Here is a 23,382-nt window from a genome sequence, read left to right on the forward strand (position 1 = left end):
TGGACGACCAGGCTCTATGGACATTGTTTAACGAATCGAGGCCTATGGAGGACGAGACTGTGATGACTACCCTAGCTTTACAAGATGAAGGTTTCGATCCAACCCGGTTAATCGCTCCTGCATCAACACTAGAAGAGATCGAGAACGGATGGGTGAAGACATATCAGTGGGTCAATGCAAAAGGAATAGAATTCAAGATGAGCACCGATGAAGGACCAAAGTTTAATTTACGAGACTAAACCCAAGGCTTGAGCCACATAGAGCACCGTAGTAAAAAGCGCCTAGTAGTTCTTTAGATTGGTAAAAAAATTATAATAAAGACTTTAGATGGTCCTAAAACCCCTTAGAATATAGGTCAATTTTATTTCAGTGTGTTTTCCTTACTTTCCAAATTAATAAAGGCGTAATATTTCTCCTAAAAATTCTATTCTAACACTAAGTAAGCACCAAATGTACTTGCAAAATACAAAAATAAAGAGGCGGCCCACTCTAGGCCCAACAAACGAGGCCCACTCGGTCTTGAAATAGTGCCATGGGAACCAATTCCCGAAACCCACAAAATAAACCGCACCATCCCCTTCATATCCCCAAAACATAAAGGTCAACCAGTGTCATCATAAAAGTCAATCCATGCAACCCAAAGAAATCGAAGGAAATCAAAATCCAAAACAAATGCAAATGTTGCTTAAAAAGGGGAATTAATAAAACGTAACCCCACCATACCCTTCAAAAACGACACGCACCTCAACCCACCTCAAAAGCCTACACAAAGATCTTCATAACTCCCGCACCCTAACCCCATTTTCAAAATCGTTTCGAGCCACGAATAGAAAAAATTAATCCGGACAAAAATGCGTCTCACGCTAACAGTCAAAAAAGCCTCCGAAATAGCCTCAAAATCAATTTTTATACAAGTAAAAAGCAAAGCACTAAAACGAAGAAAAAAGAAATAAATGCAAGAACACGTGAAGCAAAGCGTCAAAAACGACCGCCAGAAATCATTTTCAGCGCCCAGGGCTGGGCGCTGAAATCTTTGACGCCCCAGCCTGGGCGTTGAAACTCTCTGCCTGCCTAAATTTTTTAGAAGTGCTCGTCATTTTATCCGCACATAACGGAAAAATGACGAACACTTGGGGGGTACAGCACGTATCCAAATAGGCTCACCAAAAAAATATAGCCATGCAAACAATAGCCGAATTTCATTTTTTACGCGACTTACGGCAAAAAAAAAACGGCAGACGAAAATAATGATAATACTTCACTCATTTGACCGGTTAAGTAATATGCTTCCACCTCAGGGCATATCTATTAAAATCCGGCATCTTAGAATTTATTCCAGCTAGAACTACGCGCGACCTGATTCTGACAAGATACGTAGGCAATCCTTACCAAGGATTCGGTCCAATAAAAAAAAACATATATAAATTGTGCAAAAGTATTAGACATATAAAAATATAAAAAAGAGGAGAAACAAAAATGAAAATGAAACTAAAGTACGACTTTATTGAAAAATAATAAGAAGGAAAACAAAGTGCTAAGAAATGAAAAAACAAACACAACTGAAAAAAATAAAGGGCACCTACACCTAGCAAGAACTACACTACTCTAGTTCTTCCGGATCATCAAATAAAGTCTTGTAGAGGGCAATGTTCGCAGGATCCACCCCCACAGTCTTCTGCGCTGCCCCTATATCAATCTCCATAAGAACCGGCTCCTGGACACTAACTTCCAAAGATGCCAAGGCTTCAGAAACATTCTCGGTTTTAGCCCGCTCAGCCTCAAGGGCACAGACAATGGTGGGAGAAGAATTATTATCATCAACTAGACTAGCCACTGTTTCTACAGGCGGCTGAGCCTTCCTAACCCATACATTGTTCCGGCAAAGATCTCCGCGGGAGCCTGCACTTCTTTTAACAACAGCAAGCCCCTTCATGTTAGGCACCTTTTTACGCCTAGAACTGGAACGGGGAGGAACTTCCTTTCGTTTTCGATCAGGACGAGCTTTCACAGTCTTAATACCATGGGTACGAGGATTGGCAGAATCACGGCCCTCATATCTGACCCGAATGCGAGGTATCAAAAGCTCAGTCGGCTCCCCATTTCGAGCCTCGGTCCTCACAGCCTTATCATCGGAGCTCATCCACAACTTGTAGTTTTCAGAAAGACCCACAAAGCCATTTGTAGCTACGGCCCAACGCGGGAGACCATCATATTACTTAGCCCACGCTTGAACCCGTGCTTGTGAAAAGGCCGCTACTTTAGGTGGTACCGTATCAGAAAAGGGGATAGTCTGCCTTAAACCGTATTGACGCATGACTCGGTAAGGGAAAATATAAGTGGGTCGAGATAGCCCCAACAAGGAAACATAAACCGATACATCAAAACCCCCCGTCATAGTAGTCAAACCCCACCACGGTACCACCCACTTAATAGAACAGATACCATGAGTAAAAAAGGAGGCCCACTCGGCCTCGTCCTGGCCTCGGTGCAAATATTTTCGGTTACCCAAGGCTATAGGGCGATAATGTTTAGGATCGGCAGGAGTTTCCAAGAGCCTAAGTCGTTCCACGAGCCAAATCTGCAAAAAACGGGTACGATCAAAAATAATAATAAAAAGAAAACGGTTCCTGGGGCGCAGTTTCAACGCCCAGGACCAGGCGCCGATAATTCTAGCGCCCAGCCCTGGGCGCTGAAACTCAGCCCCAAGGCAGGACGAATAAAAAATATATATGCAAAAAAACGTATACGTGCGCAAAGAAAAAAAAATCGATTACCTGCAGTAATAGGGGGCTTCCCTTAAAATATTCAGATTTGGCGTCCTTCTTCAGCTCATCCGCACTCAGCAAAGTCTCGGCAACAACCAACGGCATAATAGAATAGCAACTTTCCATCTGGCTAATCAAGGGGATCAACCTTATGTCAACGAACTCACCATTGTTTTTCAACAGCAAATAATGATTCAACAAGCAAAATACAAGGGCTCGAATATTTCTGTTCGGTCATATTCTTACTAGGCCTAAAGTGGTATTTTACAAGTTTTGCCAAATTAACCTCATCACCTACAACAATTTCAGCAAGCATGTTAGCATCTAGCCCTAGGAAAGCCCCTATGGTTGTTTTACTCTCTTCAATAGTGCTAGGAGTGGCAGGGGTAGCATTAGTAGGATAACCAAGGATCGCAGCAAATTCATCTGGCAAAGGACATATTTTGTTGCCCCGAAAGACAAAAACATGATGATCGGAATCCCAAAAGCTTAGGGCTGCGTGCAGAAAATTATAGTAAATGTTAATTTGTTGTAAGCCTAAAAGTGCCTCTAAGTGGTATTCTTTCAACAAAGCCTTTTCTGTAGGAGTAAGGGCCCGTAGCCAACGCCTAACAGCCCGTTGGAGTGAGAAAGTAGGAATCGACATGATGAAAGCAAGGAGTAACTAAAACGCAGCAAAGAAAAAGGAAATTAAGAGTGATGGAAAATAGGGACGTATCTAGCCCCTATATATAGCTGAACGCATCAAGTGACACCCTGATCCCATTCGGAAACGCGTTAAGAAATCCGAAAGTCAAAATTCGCCAGGAAAGGACTTTCAGCGCCCGAAACTGGGCGCCGAAATAATTAACGCCCAACCTTGGGCGCCGAAAATGCAGCCCAAGGCCCAGATTTCACAAAACGCGGAACAGGATAAGACTTAAAACCGTGTTGCTAGACACGAGGCCCTATTGCAATTAAGATCAAGCCCAAAAGCACCTTTAAGCTCCCAAATAGCAATAGTAAAACTTGGTCGAAACTTAGACTTGTCTCAAGGAACATATATGTACACTTTTCAAAACAAATATGAAATATCAAGGTCATTCTTCGAAACACCAAAAAATGTTGTTACGTCGTTGGTTTCTCAAATAAAAATGTTTGTCTGTCAAAAGGTTAATCCAGGCCAGGATAAACCGGATGATATTAAACCTTGTCGCCCCATGACTTCGCCAAAATAGCACACCACTATGAAAGGTCGCTCGCACATACGAGCACGACCCCAAACATGATGAAAAGACGTTATGAAGTTTGCGAAAAATGACCAACAAAAGCCCAAGTGCTTGAGGGCTCGCGAAAAGTATACTCCAACAAAGAGTGCGCAATCGAAATCACATTCCCGGACTACGCTATACGCCGTCCCATGTTTGGATGATCTCAAAATAACATGTTTGACCCCAGAAAAGGGTCGTCGTTGACACTTGTACATGGTCCTCTGATCAAAGACCAAGTGTGGCAAAAATCGAGCCATAAAGACTAGCTCAAAACCACGAAAGCAGATGGTCGCAAGACAAAGGTCCGTCTAAACCCGTTGTCAACCCACGTTCAGGTTACAACTGAATTCGAGCATCCCTCGAAAGAATTCTCTCTTGCAAGAATGAACAAAAGAAATTCTCAAAAAAAAGAAATCACGATGAAAAAATAGGAAACTTGCCCATCTCAGTTGGCAAGATCACGTCACGAACCACGCGAGTTCCAAAACGAAAAACGAATTCAGGGACGTCCACCCTCAGCGGGCGGGGTCTGCATCACTAGCCGCGCAGATCCTCAGTTTTCCAAAAATAAAATTTTCAAAATTCAAAATGAAACAGGCTCGCCATCTTCAGCCGGCGGGGTCTACGGCGCAAACCACGTAGGTCCTCATTTTCAAAAAATAAACACAAACAAATTTCAAAACAGATTCGTCCACTTCTATCGGACGGGGTGTCCACCCTTAGCGGACAGGTTCGCCATCTTTAGCCGGCGGGGTCTACGTCACAAAACCGCGTAGGTCCTTATTTTCAAATTTCAAAAACAGATTCGTCCACTTCTATCGGACGGGGTGTCCACCCTTAGCGGACAGGCTCGCCATCTTTAGCCGGCGGGGACTGCGTCACTAACCGCGCAGGTCCTTAATCACTGCAGCGATAACTTTTTCTGGTTTTCCGTTTTTCCAAAAAAGAACGATGTGAGTAGCTTCCCCTTTTTCCAAAGATTGGTTTTCCGTTTTTTCCAAAAAAGAACGATGTGAGTAGCTTCCCCTTTTTTCCAAAGATTGGTTTTCCGCTTTTTCCAACAAAGAACGATGTGAGTAGCTTCCCCTTTTTCCAAATATTGGTTTTCCGTTTTTTCCAAAAAAGAACGATGTGAGTAGCTTCCCTTTTTCCAAAGATTGGTTTTCCGTTTTTCCAAAAAAGAACAATGTGAGTAGCTTTCCCTTTTTTTCCAAAATTTAAAATAATGGTTTTCCGTTATTTTTCCAAAAAGAACGATGTGCTGGATTTTCCTTCCTTTTACGTCCCATAAAAACAAGGGGGTTTTCTAGTTTAGCTAACCCTGAAAATGAGAATCTTTAAAAACATTTTTACCTCGTGATTGGGCTTGGCCAGGCCCAATTACACTTTATAGCTTTGATTTCGAAAACATCTGTAGCTACTCCCAATAACAAAGTGAGGGAGTTTCTACGCCTCTTTAGATACTTCCAATGACAAAGTGAGGGAGTATTCTATACTATCCGTTGACAAATCCCAATGACACGTGAGGGATATGTCGACATTTCAAGTGTTGACCCTTAAGTCAAATGTTATCACTCGGGGGCTCGTGAGACCCTCGCAAAAACAGGTCACCATGACTTGTGAGACGCACTCCGTCTAATACTTTGACCATCGTCTTACTCCAAGACTCAGTCAAAGTAGGGGCTAACTGTAGACACCTACTTTTGTCCCCATTCCCGAAAGGTAAGGTTCGATGATGAGAACATAAATCTCCACTTGACAACGCATCTCCTATAAAATAATGAATCTCAATTCCCCTTTTCATTTCACCTGAAACCTGCTATTTATGGAAACCTGCTAAAAATAGTAACTGCCGTAATGGGTAGTTGTTAAAAGTGGCAAATCATAAAAGATAGAAACCTGTCAGAATTAGGTGTTGCACTCCAACATAAATCCTAAATGACATAGAAATTGCGAGAGAATCCTATTCCTAATATGATTCGAAAATAAGAGTCACGCATATATTAATTAAAATCCTAACGAGCCTAGAGTTCGTAACGAGCCCAGACGCATTCCATCACAAGGTTAATACGCACTAAAAGACTCAATTAAATCTCAAACACTCCGGATTTTAGGAATCCGAATCTGACTAAGAAAACAGCCCAGACCCTATTTTCAATTTCCCAACATATTATCTTTATTAGGCGTGATAGAACAATCAAATTTAGTTAGTTTAACAGTTCATAAAAGGCGAGGAAAGCAATTAAACCATGGAAAAGGGACGCATTACGACGCACCCTTGAGAGTTGCGTCACGGTTCTCAGAAAACTAACCACTTTGACTTTGCTATTTCTCCTTTTATTTAACGAATCTCAAGTTATGGAACAGGATACGTTCTGTTCGATTTATGGATCGATTGCGACAGAACGCGTGATTAGTTTTGCAGCGTGAGGCTTAGGCTTAGGGGTTTAGAGTCAATACTCAGAATAATAATTGTGTGTTGTGTTTTTTTTTCACGTCGAACTTGGCTATATTTATAGAAAAGAGTTCGTGGAAAGATAGAATTGTAGAGCTCTAATCCACGGGGAATTAGGAAAGAACACGTCCCAGGTAATTTCAGCGCCCAGGCCTGGGCGCCGAAGATTTCGGCGCCCATAGCCAGGCGTTGAAAATAGGATCTGGGTTGTTTTCTTAGTCAGATTCGGTTTCCTAGAATCCGGAGTGTTTGAGACTTAATCGAGTCTTTTAGTGTGTATTAACCTTGTGACGGAATGCGTCTGGGCCCGTTACGAACTCTAGGCTCGTTAGGATTTTAATTAATACGTGACTCTTATTTTCGAATCATTTTAGGAATAGGATACTCTCGTAATCTCTATCTCATTTAGGATTTATGTTGGAGTGCAACACCTAATTCTGACAGGTTTCTATCTTTTATGACTTGCCACTTTCAACAACTACCCATTACGACAGTTACTATTTTTAGCATGTTTCCATAAATAGCAGGTTTCTATAAATAGCAGGTTTCGGGTAAAATGAAAAGGGGAATTGAGATTCGTTATTTTATAGGAGATGCGTTGTCAAGTGGAGATTTATGCTTTCATCATCGAACCTTCCCTTTCGGGAATGGGGACAAAAGTAGGTGTCTACACCAGCCCTTTCAGCGTGTAACTTTAGGCCCAAGTCGTTGCTCGTGGCTTGGCGCCCAAGCTTACAGCACGCGGGCCATTGTTGGGCGCTGCTGTGTTTTGCTTGGCCCAAGCAAGCTGCTTTGTGCGGGCTTGCTAGCCGTTAGGCCTTGCGTCTCGCAAGCTCGTCGCACTTCTGATTCGTTTTCCGATTCCGTAATTTATTTTCGATTCGAACAATATTTACGTTTCCGATAGTATTTCTGATTTCGACATTATTTTCCGATTTCGACAATATTTCCGATTCCGGTAATATTTCCGTTTCCGGCAATATTTCCGATTCCGACAATATTTCTATTTCCGATAATATTTTTCGATACGAACAATATTTCCGTTTCCGGCAATATCTTCGACTTGGATAATAGTTATATTTCCGTCATGAACCATATTTCCGTTTCCGACACTATCTCCATTTCCGGCAAATATTCCCTTTTGCTTTTTGATGGTTTTAGCTCCCACTGGAACCTAGATCCATCATTTCTGAATGACTATAAATAGAGTAATTAATGAATATTATATTCACTTAAATACTTGATCCGTTCACGCACTATTTGTGTTACCCTACGGGTTCAGTCAAGAGTAAGCTAGCTGTGGATTAATATTATTAATTCCACTTGAACTGAAGCGGTCTCTAGCTAGACATTCAGATCACTTGATCTCATTAAATTATTAACTTGTTAATTAATACTGAACCGCATTTATTAGACTTAGCATTAAATGCATTAAATGCAAACTTGGACCAAGGGCATTATTTCTTTCATAAGGAACTTAATTTGACCAAAAAAACTGAAAGTACTAAAAACAACCGAACAAAATTTGTAACAAGAAAAAATTAAATCCATTAAATCGAACAAAAAGTCCAAGCCATAATTAAAACACAAAAACTGTGTAAAAACACGGAAAAAAATACCCGTGCAAATTGAAAAAGATGAAAATGCAAGAAGGAATCGCAAAGTAAAATCGAGAATCGAAGATGATCGATGATCGAAGAACTCGAAGATCGAAGATGAGGATCTGAGGAAGGAGAGAGAAAACGGGAGGAAGAGAGAGAGAGAGAGAGAGAGAGAGAGAGAGAGAGAGAGAGAGAGAGAGAGAGAGAACAAAAATTAGAGTAAAAAGAGATAGTCATTTATGACGGGTAAATTACTAAATTACTGTTATTTTTCTAGGATGGTGGGGTGAGATCGATGAGGAGATGATGTGTTTGATTAAATGGTTGCGATGAGTTTTTAGTTCTAATTTTATACGGAGTATATATTTAGGGGGGTTTTATTCGACGCCCTAATTCATTAATAACACCCTCACTTATTATGTTAAAGTATGAGTTTACCCTTATAGAACAATTCACCCCCATCCCCCTTCACCCTTCCTCCCTCACCTCTGCTCATCCCTCCCCTCTGCTTTTAGAACGCCAGCCACCCATTCCGGCCACCCATAAATCATGCGCCACCCTCCCCTCCTCTGCAGCTCCTCTACTCGTGTTTTCCTTCGCAGCTCATCCCCTCTTTGTATTCCTTCTTCCCTTATTCACACCCAGAAATTTTCTGCGCCGCCCCACTCTGTGCAGCGATTTCCCTTCTGCTCAAACTCTCTGCGCCACAATTTGCCAGAATTAACATAAGAAAACGGTTGACATAAATCAAAGAAGCACCTCCCCTCTCTATTTCTCGTCGAAGTTTCTTACAACGAATGGGCTAGGATAATGGCTCCAAATAAGAGGCCTTCATCGATGGCACTGCCTTTTCCTCCATGAGCGTTGTCGCAGAAGGTAAACTAATGATATTTTATTTGAATTTTTGTTGATGGCGCACGGTTTTTGAGTGGGAGTCTTGACCGCCGTTGTGAGGGGGGTCGTAAAAGACGGGTTTAGGATCTTTTCCTACTTCTTCCCTCGCAGATGTGTGGCAAGCAATATTAAGTAAAATTGGACTAACTGTGGGAAATTTGCGTCTTTTTACTAGTTTATGGAGTCGCCATTCAGTTTTACTAAACTGACAAAACCCGGTTATTGTGATGCGTGAGCAAAAGCTTGTGAGACCCAGGCCAACTTATTTACCACAACGGCCTTAGGTTCCCTTTTGATTCCTAGTATGGGAAACGCTTAACATACATCCATCAGAGTAGATATTGAGGGTTCGGGGGACATTTACTAATACGTGGAGTGCCACGTACTAGCCCATGTAGCAGTCATTACTAGTTCAATGTAACGAAGACGGGACATGCGTTAGACTATATTACTAATCTGGATTGCTTTTAATGCACAAATATTAACTAACAATAGTAAAATGGTGATTTAGGTTGATTTAAAGTACCTAACAATAATCCTTATTGTCTAAAGAATATATTTTTAGGTATTATAAACAATAAAATTAAGTTTGACAGATTTATAATGGTGATTAAAGAAATAAATCAGATTAAGAGACTTTACAATATATTTTTGGCTATATTGCGGTTCTCAGAAAACTAACCACTTGGCTTTGCTCTCTTTCCTTTTATGCAACGAACTTTCCTCGACTTGACCAGACACTTGGGAAGGATCCAGGCTTGGTTTGAGTGCTTATACCGACAGAGTTCCGCTTAACAAGAGTTAATTACCGCGGAATTACGAAGAATACCGAGTTTACGGGATGATTATAAGAACGTAGAGAGAACTTAAGTTTAGGCTTATAGCTTGGGCATAGTATGAGATTAATAATTGGTGTCCTTTACTCGGCTGATTAAGGCCCTATTTATAGGAAATAAGTGTCGTAAAAGATAGGAATTATCAGAATTTGAGGACCACTGAAAAGCATCTTGGCGCGACAAATCTTTCGCGTACACCTATGCGTGAGAAATGTCTCGCGCACCGTTGTTTGCGCCATATATACTTTAGATTTTGGTTTTGAGTTGGATTATACTAGGTACGTGAGACTTTCTTTGCGCGAGGGATTAGCTGCGCTGGGCCCTGTGCACAAGAGAATTCTTGCGCACAATCGACTTTCCACGCGTTTTATCTCTTTTTTATGGAGTTTAATTCGGTTTTATGTCGTATTTAAAACTCTTTTATGTTGTAATCCTTATTTTCATTTATTTCTAACTAAAACTCTATTTGAATTCTTTTTCTATTTTTTAGGACTTTAGGAATTTATTTGGAGCGCAATTAAAATTCCCTTATGCTTTTCAATATTTTTTAGCAATTAATTGGAGTGCAACTAAAATTCCTTTATGGTTTAGAATTTTAATTGGAATGCAATTAAAATTCCTTAGACACAAATCTACCTTGACGGTTTACCATTTTTAGCAGACACTAAGAGAGACGGCTACTATAAATAGTAGTTACTATAAATAGAAACTTGGGTTTGAGTAATGATCCAGTCAGTCTTAGAATTTTCGTTGCTTGATCAGGAATGCGTTTTCCAAGTGAATGTTTTGTTTTATCATCGAACTTATCGCTTCTAGCCGGAGACCAAATGTAGGCATCTATAGTTAGCCCCCACTTTGATCGAGTCTGTTCAAGACAAAGATCAAAGTATTGTTACACCGAGTGCATCTAGTGAATCCAATTTTGGGAAATCGATTCGGATGAAGGGGTCTCACGATCCCCCGAGTGATAACATTTGACTTAAGGGTTATCATTAGGAATACCAATATTTCTCCTCGCGAGTCATTGGATACTTTGTCGACTGAACTTGTACCTCCTCACAATGTCATTGGAGGTGTTCAGATAAAAGCAGAGCTTTTCGAAAACTTGATAGACTTATTTTAAAACTGGGAAAGATTGAAAATTTGAATGTCATGCTTTTTGAGAACGAAAGCGGAAAACTTTACTTAAATGTCCTGGTTTTTGAGAAAGAAAGCGGAAAACTTTACTTAAATGTCCTGCTTTTTGAGATAGAAAGCGGAAAACTTTACTTAAATGTCCTTATTTTTGAGAAAGAAAGCATAAAACTTTACTAAATGTCCTGATTTTTGAGAAAGAAAGCGAAATACTTTTTTCTATTTTTTTGAAATTCGATTTTGACTCTCTCTTTTTAGAAGTGGAAAACTCTCGGAAAATTTGAAAACCTTTTGAAATAACTTTTGAGAATATTCATTATTTTTTAGAAATAAGAGATATTGATAAATGATCGGAGTCATGACCGGTTAGTGGATCACGATTGCTTCCTGAGAGGTCGTGGCCTGTTGGTGGGCCCACGATTTTATTATTACTTTTTGAATAAATTATCATTTTGGAAAATCGTTACTCTTTCCGCGGGAGGGAAATTGTAAAATTTGACGGTTATTTTGCAGTTAAATGTCGGCTAAGTGGCCTGATTTTCATTGTGAGTCTTGCAACGCAAGATTTTTTGATGCTGCTTTGTTCAACATTTCTTGTAGCTTCCTGGATCATTTCTTTCCCATTTCTTGGCTTGCATTTATTTCCATATTCACTGTCTTTTTTGAGCAATGATCAAGTTGTGCGAACAGATATATGGTCATGCATGTTCGTTGCAGTAGAACGATGGGAGTTTTCAGAGAACTCGCGAAATATGGGACGGTATTTGGTTTCTGGGACTAAATCGTGCCCAAACAAACGCATTCTGCAAACGCAAACTGGACCTCATGCTTTCGTATGTGTATTTATTCGTCAGACATACGTATGCAGCGATCCTTTACTTTCCGTATTTATGCTTCAATTATTTGTCTGACTGAAATCACAATTTTGCGAAAACCTGGGCCTATCTTCGTGGGCCTTGACTTGCTTTATTTAATCAAAAAAATATAAAGGTTAATTTTATGACAATAACATGAAATGACAGACGCTTATTTAATTTTTTTTAAAGTCAATGCTTAATTATTAACTCAGAGAGAAGTTTTTAGAAACAATCCGAAAACCTTTTTTTTTTTAAAAAAAAAAACCCGAATCCTACTAAACTTGGGCATCATATACAATCCAAAATTTCCTTAGATTACTCGAACTTATACAAGAGCTTGTATTGGAAATATTTGAAACAATTCCAATTAATCCCGGCCATCCTGTGAATCCAACAAGGAAACTGATTTAATGGGCGCAAGATATCTTTCGCGCGGCTGCGTAGGCTTTAGAATAATCTAGCGCTTGATTTCAGGCGCTAATCCTTCCTTGTGCATGTCTTTAGTTTCCATAGATTCAAATTCATAGTTTTAGCGTATTCGAATTCTTTCTTTCTCGAATTGGTTTAGGATGTACTTTGGCTCGGCTGTATAAATACCGACTGGATGTGCTCCTTATTCTTCACCTTTGCTTGCTTATTTGCCTTACTTTATTATTTGAGTAATCTTAAGCCCCCAATTTTTAGTTTTCCATGTCTGCTTTTGCTATGTCTCTTAAATCTGTTGTAGGGAAGTGGTTACGTGCACTTAGCCCCATATAGAATGCTCTGCTAAAGGAATATAATCTAGATGCATTTTTAGGATTGCAACAGATAAAAATTGACTTTGTTTTTCTCCATGCTGCTCTGAATTTTCGGGGTTCTGATCTTCATGTCTTTGTTTTTAGAAGTAATGAGATAGTGCCTCTGCCTGATGAATTTGCTGCGATACTTGGTTACCCTGTTAATGATATTCCTGTCATACCTGCCACGGCTGAAGAGGGTAGGGCTACAATAGGGAAGTTTTTTGGTTTAGATGATGATGCGGTTAACGATATATTAGGAGAGAAGAATGTCAATCTCAATAAACTCATTAAACGTTGTAGTGTCCCCACAAATAACATAACAAATATGAAATTTAATATGCGGGCACTTTGCTTTTGTTTGTTGAACTGCTACTTGTTCCACAATAACGATATCATGTGGGGGAGATATTAGACTGATCCCAATTGTTAGCCAGACGGAGTGTCGTTATTCTACGATGGCCATGGTTGTTGTTGAAACCATACTTTTTTTGCGGATGATTTGAAAAAGGATGTCAAATCTGAAGCTTTCGGAGGATGCCCCCTAATTGGGATGTCAAAACCATATTTCGCTAGCACTGCCTAAAGTGGGTAGCTTAACGAGAGGCTCACCTTGAGGCGTTATGTAGAGCGTGGGGTCAAATGTTGCACTCTCAGTGTAGTCTAAGGAAATGTGACAAGAGCCTAAGGGACTCTTGTTGTTGCTAGGTTTTCTAGAGTTAGGTAGAGGGATTATTCCGTCCTATATCATGTCTTGGATTGTATGCTTAATTTTCTGCATTCCTCAGTGTCGTGACCGTTGCCTCTGTGATATTTGCAGTAGGCGCCATCAACCCATAATTTATTCTTGGCTGCGGGGTCACGCGTTGGTCAGGTCAGAGCCATTTTCCCTTGGGAGACTAGCCTTTCATAGGCTTGAGTAAGATTCGACCCGAGTGGGGCGAACTTTCTATCTCTGATCCATCTCTTGACGACCTTTTGAGGAGGATTTTCCTCAATGGCGTAAACTTTATGCAGCTTGGAAGATTCACCCTTTTTGTACGCGTTATTTCTAGGCGCGTAATTGGGCTTAGCAGCGTTAGGTTTGGTGCTCTTGAAGAGGTCATCCTCTATCTTGATACCTACGTCATAAATTCTCTTGAATGAATCCAACCCCAAGTATCTAACGTGTTGTTTGTATGCAGGGTCCAAGTTGTCAATGAACTTTTGGACTAACTCGGATTCACGGGGCCTTTGGATTAACTGGGCCGCCTGGTCTCTCCATAGGGAGAAGTAGGTTGTGAAACCTTCGTTCTTCTTTTGAGAAAGAACTTCTAACTTGCGCATGGTTACTTGGCAGTCCATGTTAGATGAGTATTGTTGGATGAAGATGTTAACAAAATCCTTCCAAGTGAGGAAGGTTTTGGGGTCCTGGTGATAAAACCATCAAAGTGGAGTTGGTATGGGGAAGGCGGGTAAGTACATTGACTTGTACACACCTTTGAGGTTCATGGCATTTAAAAATCTTAAGAGGTTGTTACGGGGGTTATCCGTCGCCTTAAACTTTGGTAAGTCCGATGAGTTGAACTTTTCTGGTAGTTTTCCAGAAAGGGGTTTTGAATCGAGTGAGAAGTGTTTTCTCCCCATGGTTTGTTGAAACACCATTTTCTCGATCTTCTTTTCGTTATCTAGCTCATTTTTTACTTACAGGGCTGCCAAGGATAGATTTTCCAAGCGTAAATGCTCCATAGCGACAACCATTTTTTTCCAGCTGTGCTTGCACATCTTCGAGCGACATGACTACAGTTAGAGTAGGATCAAATTGAGGTTGGAAGACAGGAGACCCTAGAAAAGGAGAATGATGAACTGAAATTGGTATTACTGACTCTTGCACTGGGGTTAAGGATTCGAGACGCGATAGTCGTTGGCTTGCAGAACCGGTCCTATGTATAAGACAGGCTAAATTTAGGATTTTATATTGTATTTGGGCAGAACTTAGTCTAGACTCGGGATTCTTTCTATTGAAAATGGTTTTCAAAAACTTTCCTTTATTTCTTTGCTTTGTGAACGTCGAAATTATTTTATTGAACGTTGAAAATGGTCTTAGCATGACGATATTAGGCCGCACATTAGTGTTATTAAGAAACTAATAACTACCTACATCGATTTTATTTATTGTGCATGTTTTAAGAAGTCAGTGCACAAAAGGAGCATCAAGGCGCAACAAAATTCTCACGCCTAGATGATAGGCACAGGAATACAGTTGCGCTGGTCTGTTGGGCGCAAGAAGGATCTTGCGCCGGCAGGTCTTTTTCTGCTTATTGATACATTATTTTTTAGTCATTCCAATTTCTCCGTAGCTTTATATTTTACTGAATTAGGCCCTTTGCTTGAGCGTATGTGCACTCAAACGTTCAGCATTCCAGCACGAAAGTATAATTTGTGCGTATTAGCCTTTGGGAAAATTTGTAAATGCTATTTGGATTAATTTCATGACTCGTTCGATTAACATAATTCCATAAAAATGCCTTTGGCGCAATTTGGAATTTGCACTCTCTTTTTTATGGACATTTTTAACTAAACCAACATATCGTTTAGAGAGAATGCGTTTTGGTCGTTTGAATTAGTTGCACGGACATATTTTTTTTGACTCCGTAAACATACAAATTTAATTTTGGAAAAATAAAGTAAGCGTTAATGACATCTTGCGCGCAGTGCTGTGCGCAAAAGGTTTTTCGCGCAAAGCACTGTGCGCAAGAGTTGTGTTGCACTGGCCTGCTTGCGTGAGTGAATTCTCACGCGTACTTGCAGGCTCACTTTTATTTCTTGTGCATCAGAAGTATGGTCCCTGCGTAAGAGAATTCTTGTGTCATCTTATGCGCGTTGGAGCTCTTTTGCGCTGACCAGACTGGCGTGGAAGAATTTTTGCGCACAGTTTCGGTCATAGGCTGATTAATTTCGTTATTAATCGATTCGTAGCTAACTATTTATTTTTCAACGTTTTAAGAATTTTTATTAATATTTATAATATCGTTGACTTTAAACTTTGCGTCTGGTTAATTAGTTTCGCAAATAGCACATAATTTCTACATGGAACTAACGACGAACATGATTTTGCGGAATTCAAATATACGCATTTAGTTTTATGTAAGTATCTATGGTCAAAAATAGGCTTTGGTGTCAAAAGGTACCAAACCTATCGCCAACTCCCCGACAGGCTCTTTGTCAAAGTAGTCGGGTTCATGCCGAATTTTATCAAGGCCTATCCCATAAACGCTGGAGTGGCGCGTATCGAGAATGGACCTATGAGATAAGTGATTTGATTTGCGTGGATGTGCTACGATGCGGAGTGCCGAGTGGACAACATCCGACGCGCATGCACCCCCAGGGCTAGTAGGTGTCCTTAGTCCCAACTTCCGAGATGAAACATGCCAAGGAAGCCAGAATTCAGTGTGGTTCTGTCCGATTTAATCATTACATTGAAATTTCAAATCGTCCCAACTTAATAAGGAAATATAGCGGCGTAGTGGTAGATGTTTTTCTTGGGCTAGGTCCCCTTACTACTTGCGCCAGTATTTCAACATACTCCCCAACGGAGTCGCCACTTTGAGGGGGGTTGGAAAAGACGGGTTTAAGATCTTTTCGTACTTCTTTCCTCGCGGATGTATGGCAAGCAATATTAAGTAAAATCGGACTAACTGTGGGAAATTTGCCTCTTTTTACTAGTTTATGGAGTCGCGCATTCAGTTTTACTAAACTGACCAAACCCGGTTATTGTGATGCGTGAGTAAAAGCTTGTGAGACCCAGACTCAACGTATTTGACCACAACGGCCTTAGTTTCCCTTGTAATTCCTGGTGTGGGAATCGCTCAACATACATCCAGCGGAGTAGATATTGAGGGTTTGGGGGACATTTACTAATATGTGGAGTGCCACGTACTAGCCCATGAAGCGGTCATTACTAGTTCAATGTAACGAAGACGGGACATGCGTTAGACTATATTACTAATCTGAATTGATTTTAATGCACAAATATTAACTAAAAATAGTCAAATGGTGATTTAGGTTGATTTAAGGTACCTAACAATAATCCGTATTGTCCAAAGAATATAATTTTAGGCGTTATAAACAATAAAATTAAGTTTGACAGATTTATAATGGTGATTAAAGCAATAAATCAGATTAAGACACTTTACAATATAGTTTTTTTTGCTATATTGCGGTTCTCAGAAAACTAACCACTTTGCTTTACTCGTTTTCCTTTTATGCAACGAACTTTCCTCGACTTGACCAGACTCTTGGGCAGGATCCAGGCATTATTTGAGTGCTTATACCGGCAGAGTTCCTCTTAACAAGAGTTAATTACAGCGGGACTACGAAGAATACCGAGCTAGCATACTGGATGATTATAAGAACGTATAGAGAACTTAGGTTTAGGATTATAGCTTGGGGATAGTATGAGATTAATAATTGGTGTCCTTCACTCGGCCGATTAAGGCCCTATTTATAGGAAATAAGTGTCGTAAAATATAGGAATTATCAGAACTTGAGGATCACTGAAAAGCATCTTGGCGCAACAAATCTTCCGTGCTCAACACCTATGCGTGAGAAATGTCTCGCGCACCGTTGTTGGTGCCAAATGTACTTTAGAGTTTGGTTTTGAGTTGGACTATAACGGGTACGTGAGACTTTCTTTGCGCGAGGTATTAGCTACGTTGGGCCCTGTGCGCAAGATATTTCTTGCGCACAATCGATTTTTCACGCGTTTTATCTCTTTTGTATGGAGTTTAATTCGGTTTTATGCCGTATTTAAAACTCTTTTACGTTTTAATCCTTATTTTCAGTTAGTTCCAACTAAAACTCTATTTTAATCATTTTTCTATTTTTTAGGACATTTTAAGAATTTAATTGGAATGCAATTAAAATTCCGTTATGTTTTTCAATATTTTCTAGGAAATTAATTGCAGTGCCACTAAAATTCCTTTATGCTTTAGAATTTTAATTGAAATGCAATTCAAATTCCTTTGACACAAATCTATCTTGACAGCTTACCCTTTTTAGCAGATACTTAGAGAGGCAGCTACTATAAATAGCAGTTACTATAAATAGAAACTTGGGTTGTAGTAATGAGTTAGTCAGTCTTAGAATGTTCGTTGCTTGATCAGGAATGCGTTTGCCAAGTGGATGTTTTTTTTCATCATCGAACTTATCGCTTCTAGCCGGAGACCAAAGGTAGGCGTCTAAAGCCGCGCACAGGATGTGCGCCGGCGACGGTGGCCGTGCAGATGTGGTGCACGCCGCCCGTTTCGCCGGCGTACAACCTGTGCGCGGCGGCCAAGACCTCCACACAAAAGCCTTGTGCGGGATGCAGGATGTAAATATTATTTTTCTGTTTTTTATGTTTTTGTTTGGGTTCACTTATGGTTTATGTATGGATTTTCAGATTTATTATGAAATTTAATTTGTGTTTTATGTTTTATTTTATGTTTTTATTATTATTGTATAATTTATGCTTTATAATTGTTTAATGAAGGAAGGGGGTAATATTTTTATAAGGGTAAAATTGTACTTTATGTTAAAAATGTGAGCGATTTTAGCGTACACGGCGTCGAATAACGATACAGGGTGTTTAAACGACGCCCGCATTTTCCTAAAAACGCCCGCATTTAGTGCATAAAAATACGATTTTGCCCTTTTAGTGTTGACCCATAATAATAATAATAATAATAATAATAATAATAATAATAATAACAATAATAATAATAATAACAACAACAACAACAACAACAATTATTATTATAATAATAATAAATAATAATAAATAATAATAATAATAATAATAATAATAATAATAATAATAATAATAATAATAATGCAACCGTTTTCTCTCAAACAGGGCGATTAGGGCAGGATCATTTAGGGCACTTTCCACGTTCCCGGTGTTCGGAGGTACGGTCGACGGCGGTGCAGGAGGTTCCCAGGTGGTGCGTCGGCGGCGGTGTAGGAGTTCGTCGGCGGTTTCCAGGTGTTTTCACGGGGTGTTTTGGTGCGATTTCCAGGGGGTTTTCAGGTGCTGTTTGGGTCTGTTTTGCAGGGTATTTCAGGGTGTTTTCCAGGGTGTTTTGCAGGGTTTTTCAACCGGTGTTTGGTGGTCTGGTTTACGTGAATTCGCGGGCGACGATCTGGTTTGGTGGAGTTTCGAAGGAGGTTCTGTTACGTGGCTGGTGTGCGTTGTTTGGCAGGGTGTTGGCAGGGTGCAGGAGGTTCGTCGGCGGCTTGTTTGACGCCGGTAGGTAGTTTGGTGGTCTGCTTTGGCCGGCAGTTTGTGTGGCAGTTTGTGTGGCATTTGTGTGGTTGTCGGTGGCTGGCTACGTGGTTGTCTTGTGCGGTTGTTTGTGTTGCTGTTTGTGTGGTTGTCGGTGGCAGGCTTCGTGGTTGGTGTACGATATTTGGCAGTTTGTTTGTCTGGTGATCTTGGTTGTTTCAGTGGTGTTTTGGTGTGGTTACTTGGTGTGGTTACTTTTTGGTTGAAGTGCTTTGCTATGGCTAGTTCCGTTGAGAGGTTTCATTGCCCTTTTGTGGGTCTTAGCGGGTGCCAGGATGGAGGTGGGCGTGGTCTGGTCAGGAGTTCTCTGATCACTCACTTACGGGATCGTCATTGTTGCAATGGTGTGCGGGATGTAACCCGTCATTCCCTTACTACCAATTTGCAGGTCTTTTCTACGGCTGAGGTGACCTTTCGTCGTATGGGAATTTGGCTATGTGGAGATTGTTTCAAGACGCATACTCTTCGTATCAGGTGTCGACATGGCAGTGGTTCTAGTACGGTTTTTGTGGACCCACCTGATTCTGGGGATGGTACTATTCGTTTTACTCTCTTCGGTATTCAAAAATCGCAAGCTCCTGTTTCCGAGCTGTCTACTTCTGATGCGCCTCGAGAACATCATTTTTCTTTTGATGTTGCACTTCTAAACACTTTATGGTCTAAGCGGCTGCGTTCTGTGAAATCCATCCCTCCCAAATGTCGTTTGGGTTTTTCGCGAGTTCTGAAAGGGGCGCTTGATAAGGTGATTTGCAGACCAGATGACATTGCTTGTTGGGTTCAGTTGCTCGTGTTACCTCTTTGTGTCCTCAAGACTTTTTCTCCACGAAGTAATCGTGAGTGTTCCTCCGGTGTTAGGCGGCGACAACAGGAAGAGAGTATCACCTATGCTATTCGTTCTTGGGGTGTGCCCGGTGGTTCTGAGCAACTTGTCATAGACACATTGGCTAGCGTGTCTCCCCCTCTATTGGATGTTGACGAAGACCATGATTTGGCGGAGCGTAATATTAAGCAATGCAAGAGGAAGATTTCTGATGGTCACTACACTGCTGCCGTTAGGGTTCTTTCTTCCTCAGGTCTTGCCCCTTACAATGGTGCTACTCTTGCAGATTTGCAAGCAAAGCACCCTTCCGTTCCGGTCCCTACCTTACCGGATATCCCTGTTGATCATCACCTTACTGCTTCCTCCGCCGTTGTTTTGGAGCAGATTAAGGACTTTCCGCGTGGTACTTCGTGCGGTAGAGATGGCTTGCGTGCTCAACACCTTTTGGATTGCTTGGGTGGTGCTGCTGTAGCTATTTCTGATGAGTTGGTGGATGCTATCACTCAGGTAGTTAATCTCTTTCTTGTTGGAAAGTGTCCTGCTGAGCTTGGAGGATATATTGCTAGTGCTCCTCTTACGCCACTTGTTAAGCCTGGTGGGGGTATTCGGCCTATTGCTGTGGGCACTATTTGGAGGCGCCTTGTTTCTAAGGTCGGGGCTGCTTTGGTTGGTCCGCGTTTAGGAAACTACTTTGGGGGTCTTCAGTTTGGAGTTGGGGTTCCAGCAGGTGGTGAGGCCATTCTCCATGCTGTCAATCGGTTGGTTGAGGCTCGTGGGGCCGATGTTGGCCTCTCTATGTTATTGGTGGATTTTCAGAATGCGTTCAATTTAGTTGATCGATCGGCTTTGTTGCGTGAGGTTCGGCTACATTGTCCTGCTCTTTCGCGTTGGGTTGAATTCTGCTACTCTTCTCCAGCGCGGCTGTATTATGGGGAGCATACCTTGTGGTCTTGTCAGGGTGTGCAGCAAGGGGATCCTCTCGGCCCTTTGCTTTTTTCTCTGGTTCTACATCCATTGGTGTGTCGAATCAGAGACTCATTTGATCTATCTCTTCAGGCTTGGTACTTGGATGATGGCACTATCGTTGGTGACACTTTGGTGGTTGGACAGGTCTTGGAGTTGATTTTGGAGGAGGGTCCTCATTTAGGTCTCCATGTTAATGTTGAGAAGACGGAGGTTTTCTGGCCTTCGGAGGACCCACGCAGTCGTCTAGAGGGTGTCTATCCTACGGATATTGCTCGTCCTGCGCTTGGTGTTAAGTTGCTTGGTGGCCCAGTCAGTACGGATTCCTCTTTTTGTAAGGAGTTGGTTTCGAAGCGTGTGGCGAAGACTGTTGTGTTGATGGATGCTGTAGCCAAGCTTAATGATCCCCAGTGTGAGTTGTTGCTTCTTCGTGCGTGTACTGGAGTTTCAAAACTCTACTTTGCTATGCGCACTTGTCCACCTCATCTTTTCGAAGCGGCCCAATTATCTTTTGATGTGGCTCTGCGGGCTTCTTTAGAGCGCATCGTGACTGCTTCGGGACCTGGGTTCGGTGACTGGCAATGGCGCCTTGCCACCTTGCCTTATTCTTATGGAGGATTGGGTGTTTATTCAGCTGGTGATGTTCGCCATTATGCTTTTCTTGCATCCCGTTTGCAGTCTTCTGGTTTGCAGGATTCGCTTCTTCGGCTTTCAGGTGTTGATGGTCGGGGACCGACCTTTGATGATGCTCTTGGTCTTTTCAATAGGACCGTGGGGACCGACCTTATGCGTAGCCCTAGTGAGATCGCTGCCCCCACACTCATGAAGAAATTGGCAGACATATATTTCACGAAGGTTACTGCTGATGCGGAATCCGCCTACTCCTTATCTTCACGTCTTGTTGCCCTATGGAAATCACAGCAAGGGGATCACTCCTCAGCTTGGTTGCGGGCAGTCCCCATCTCGGGTTTAGGCCAGACTATGAACGCTAAGACTTATCGTTCGGTTCTTTTCTATCGGTTGGGTATTCCGTTGTTCTATGATTCGACGCCGTGTTCTGCTTGCTCTCGGGTTTTCGACGGGGACATTTATGGGGATCATGCCGTGTCTTGTGCTGGGATTGTGGGTATCAAACATCGACATAATGTTGTTCGTGATACCCTTTTGGATATTTGCTATCGGTCGGGGATTTCTGCTCGCAAGGAGGTTGATGTTGGGCTGACTAGTGAGAGTGATGGAGCACTTCGTCCTGCAGATATTTTGCTTTACTCATGGGATGGCGGTCTAGATGTGTGTGTTGACTTGACTGGGTCTTCCCCTATGACGCAATCGGGGTTGTCAGGCTTCGTTCCGGGTCGGGTTGTGGCGGTTGCAGCGCAACGGAAGCAGGATAAGTATGCGGCACGTTGTAGGGCTTTGGGTTACGGTTTCTTTCCTTTTTCCTTCTCTTCTTTTGGGGAATTAGAGAAAGGGGCTGTTTCTTTGCTGAAGCGGGTCCAGGCGTACTCCAGGGCACAGGACATTGGGGCGCGGGCAGCTGCCCACATTTTCAGCAGGATCGGGTTCGCCATAGCTAGAGGAGTGGGGGCCCAGATTGTATCTCGGCTCCCCTCCAACTTCTTGTAGTTCACTTGTTCTTTGTAGCTTGTTAAGCTTGTAACGTTTTGGTGTTTTATAATAATAATAATAATAACAATAATAATAATAATAATAACAATAATAAATTAAATAACAGTAATAATAATAATAATAATAATAATAATAATAATAATAATAATAATAATAATAACAAAAAGAATCTTAACAAAAAAATTACTCCGTATTATTTAACAATAGTTAGATTGATCAGATCGGTCAAGCACTCTACTAGTCGTCTTCTTTGATCATTCTAAAACAACAGCAGTTCCAAAAATTACAGCAAATTTGATCAAATTCATTACCGAACTATGAAAAATGATATTTTTTTTTGTATATATCATGTAATTCAAAATACAAATATCATATAGTTGCACAAATTGTTTCTCTAAATATGGATTATGGAATTTATATAAGAAATTAGGTAAAAGCATGAGAGAAAAGAAGGCTTACAACAAAGACTATTTGAAGTGCCGCCATAGAAGATTTTCTTGATCAATCGAAAACGATGAACAGAGCACTGCGCACAGGCCTTTCGCCTACCACATGGTTGCCGCGCACAAGCATGGCCCCCGCGACATGGCGCCCGCACACAAGATCTGCACGGTCGTCGTATCGTCGGCGCAATCCCTGTGCGCGACAGCCATGTCATTGGAACAAGGCGATTTAATTTATTTATTTTTCTTCTTTTTTAGAATTTATTTTGTTATTCCGTATTGTTATTTATTTATTTTTGAATTTTTTTTGTTATTGTTATTATTATTATTTTTATATTGTTGTTATTATTATTTTTTTATATTGTTGTTATTATTATTGTTATTGTTATAATAATTGTTATAGTTATTGTTATAATAATTGTTATTGTTATAATAATTGTTATTGTTATTGTTATTTTTGTTGTTATTGTTATTTTTATTGTTATTATTATTATTATATCAAATGCTAACAAAGTCAAACATTTTACAAATGATTAGTGGGCAACCGAGATACAAAGTCAAACATTATTATTATTATTATTGTTATTATAAATGCAGGCGTTTTTAAAAAACGCGGGCGTCGAATAACGATACACTAAAATAAAGCTACAGA

The 23,382-nt window shown here is 40.9% G+C and overlaps 1 protein-coding gene across 2 annotated transcripts; it reads right to left on the minus strand.

The window, feature by feature from the left end:
* Positions 1 to 1,346: 1,346 nt before the first annotated feature.
* On the minus strand, positions 1,347 to 23,068 carry LOC130463741 (uncharacterized). Of its 2 annotated transcripts, none has more exons than XM_056832965.1 (3): positions 22,747 to 23,068; positions 2,775 to 2,891; positions 1,347 to 2,578 (listed from the first exon to the last, which is right to left on the minus strand). In XM_056832965.1, exon 3 carries the CDS (start codon positions 2,138 to 2,140, stop codon positions 1,601 to 1,603), a length of 540 nt encoding a protein of 179 aa, XP_056688943.1. In that variant the 5' UTR covers positions 2,141 to 2,578; positions 2,775 to 2,891; positions 22,747 to 23,068; the 3' UTR covers positions 1,347 to 1,600. The 2 variants fall into 2 exon arrangements, with proteins under 2 accessions (XP_056688943.1, XP_056688942.1); XM_056832964.1 differs by having other exon boundaries at positions 2,775 to 2,895.
* Between the last annotated feature and the right edge of the window lie 314 nt (positions 23,069 to 23,382).

This window comes from Spinacia oleracea, chromosome 6, assembly GCF_020520425.1.
Source record: "Spinacia oleracea cultivar Varoflay chromosome 6, BTI_SOV_V1, whole genome shotgun sequence".
In the NCBI taxonomy this organism is placed as follows: Eukaryota; Viridiplantae; Streptophyta; class Magnoliopsida; order Caryophyllales; family Amaranthaceae; genus Spinacia; species Spinacia oleracea.

What these genes read in the sequence shown, in the direction of transcription:
- LOC130463741 (XM_056832965.1), bottom strand. Translation starts at nt 2,140, where the DNA reads ATGAGCTCCGATGATAAGGCTGTGAGGACCGAGGCTCGAAATGGGGAG.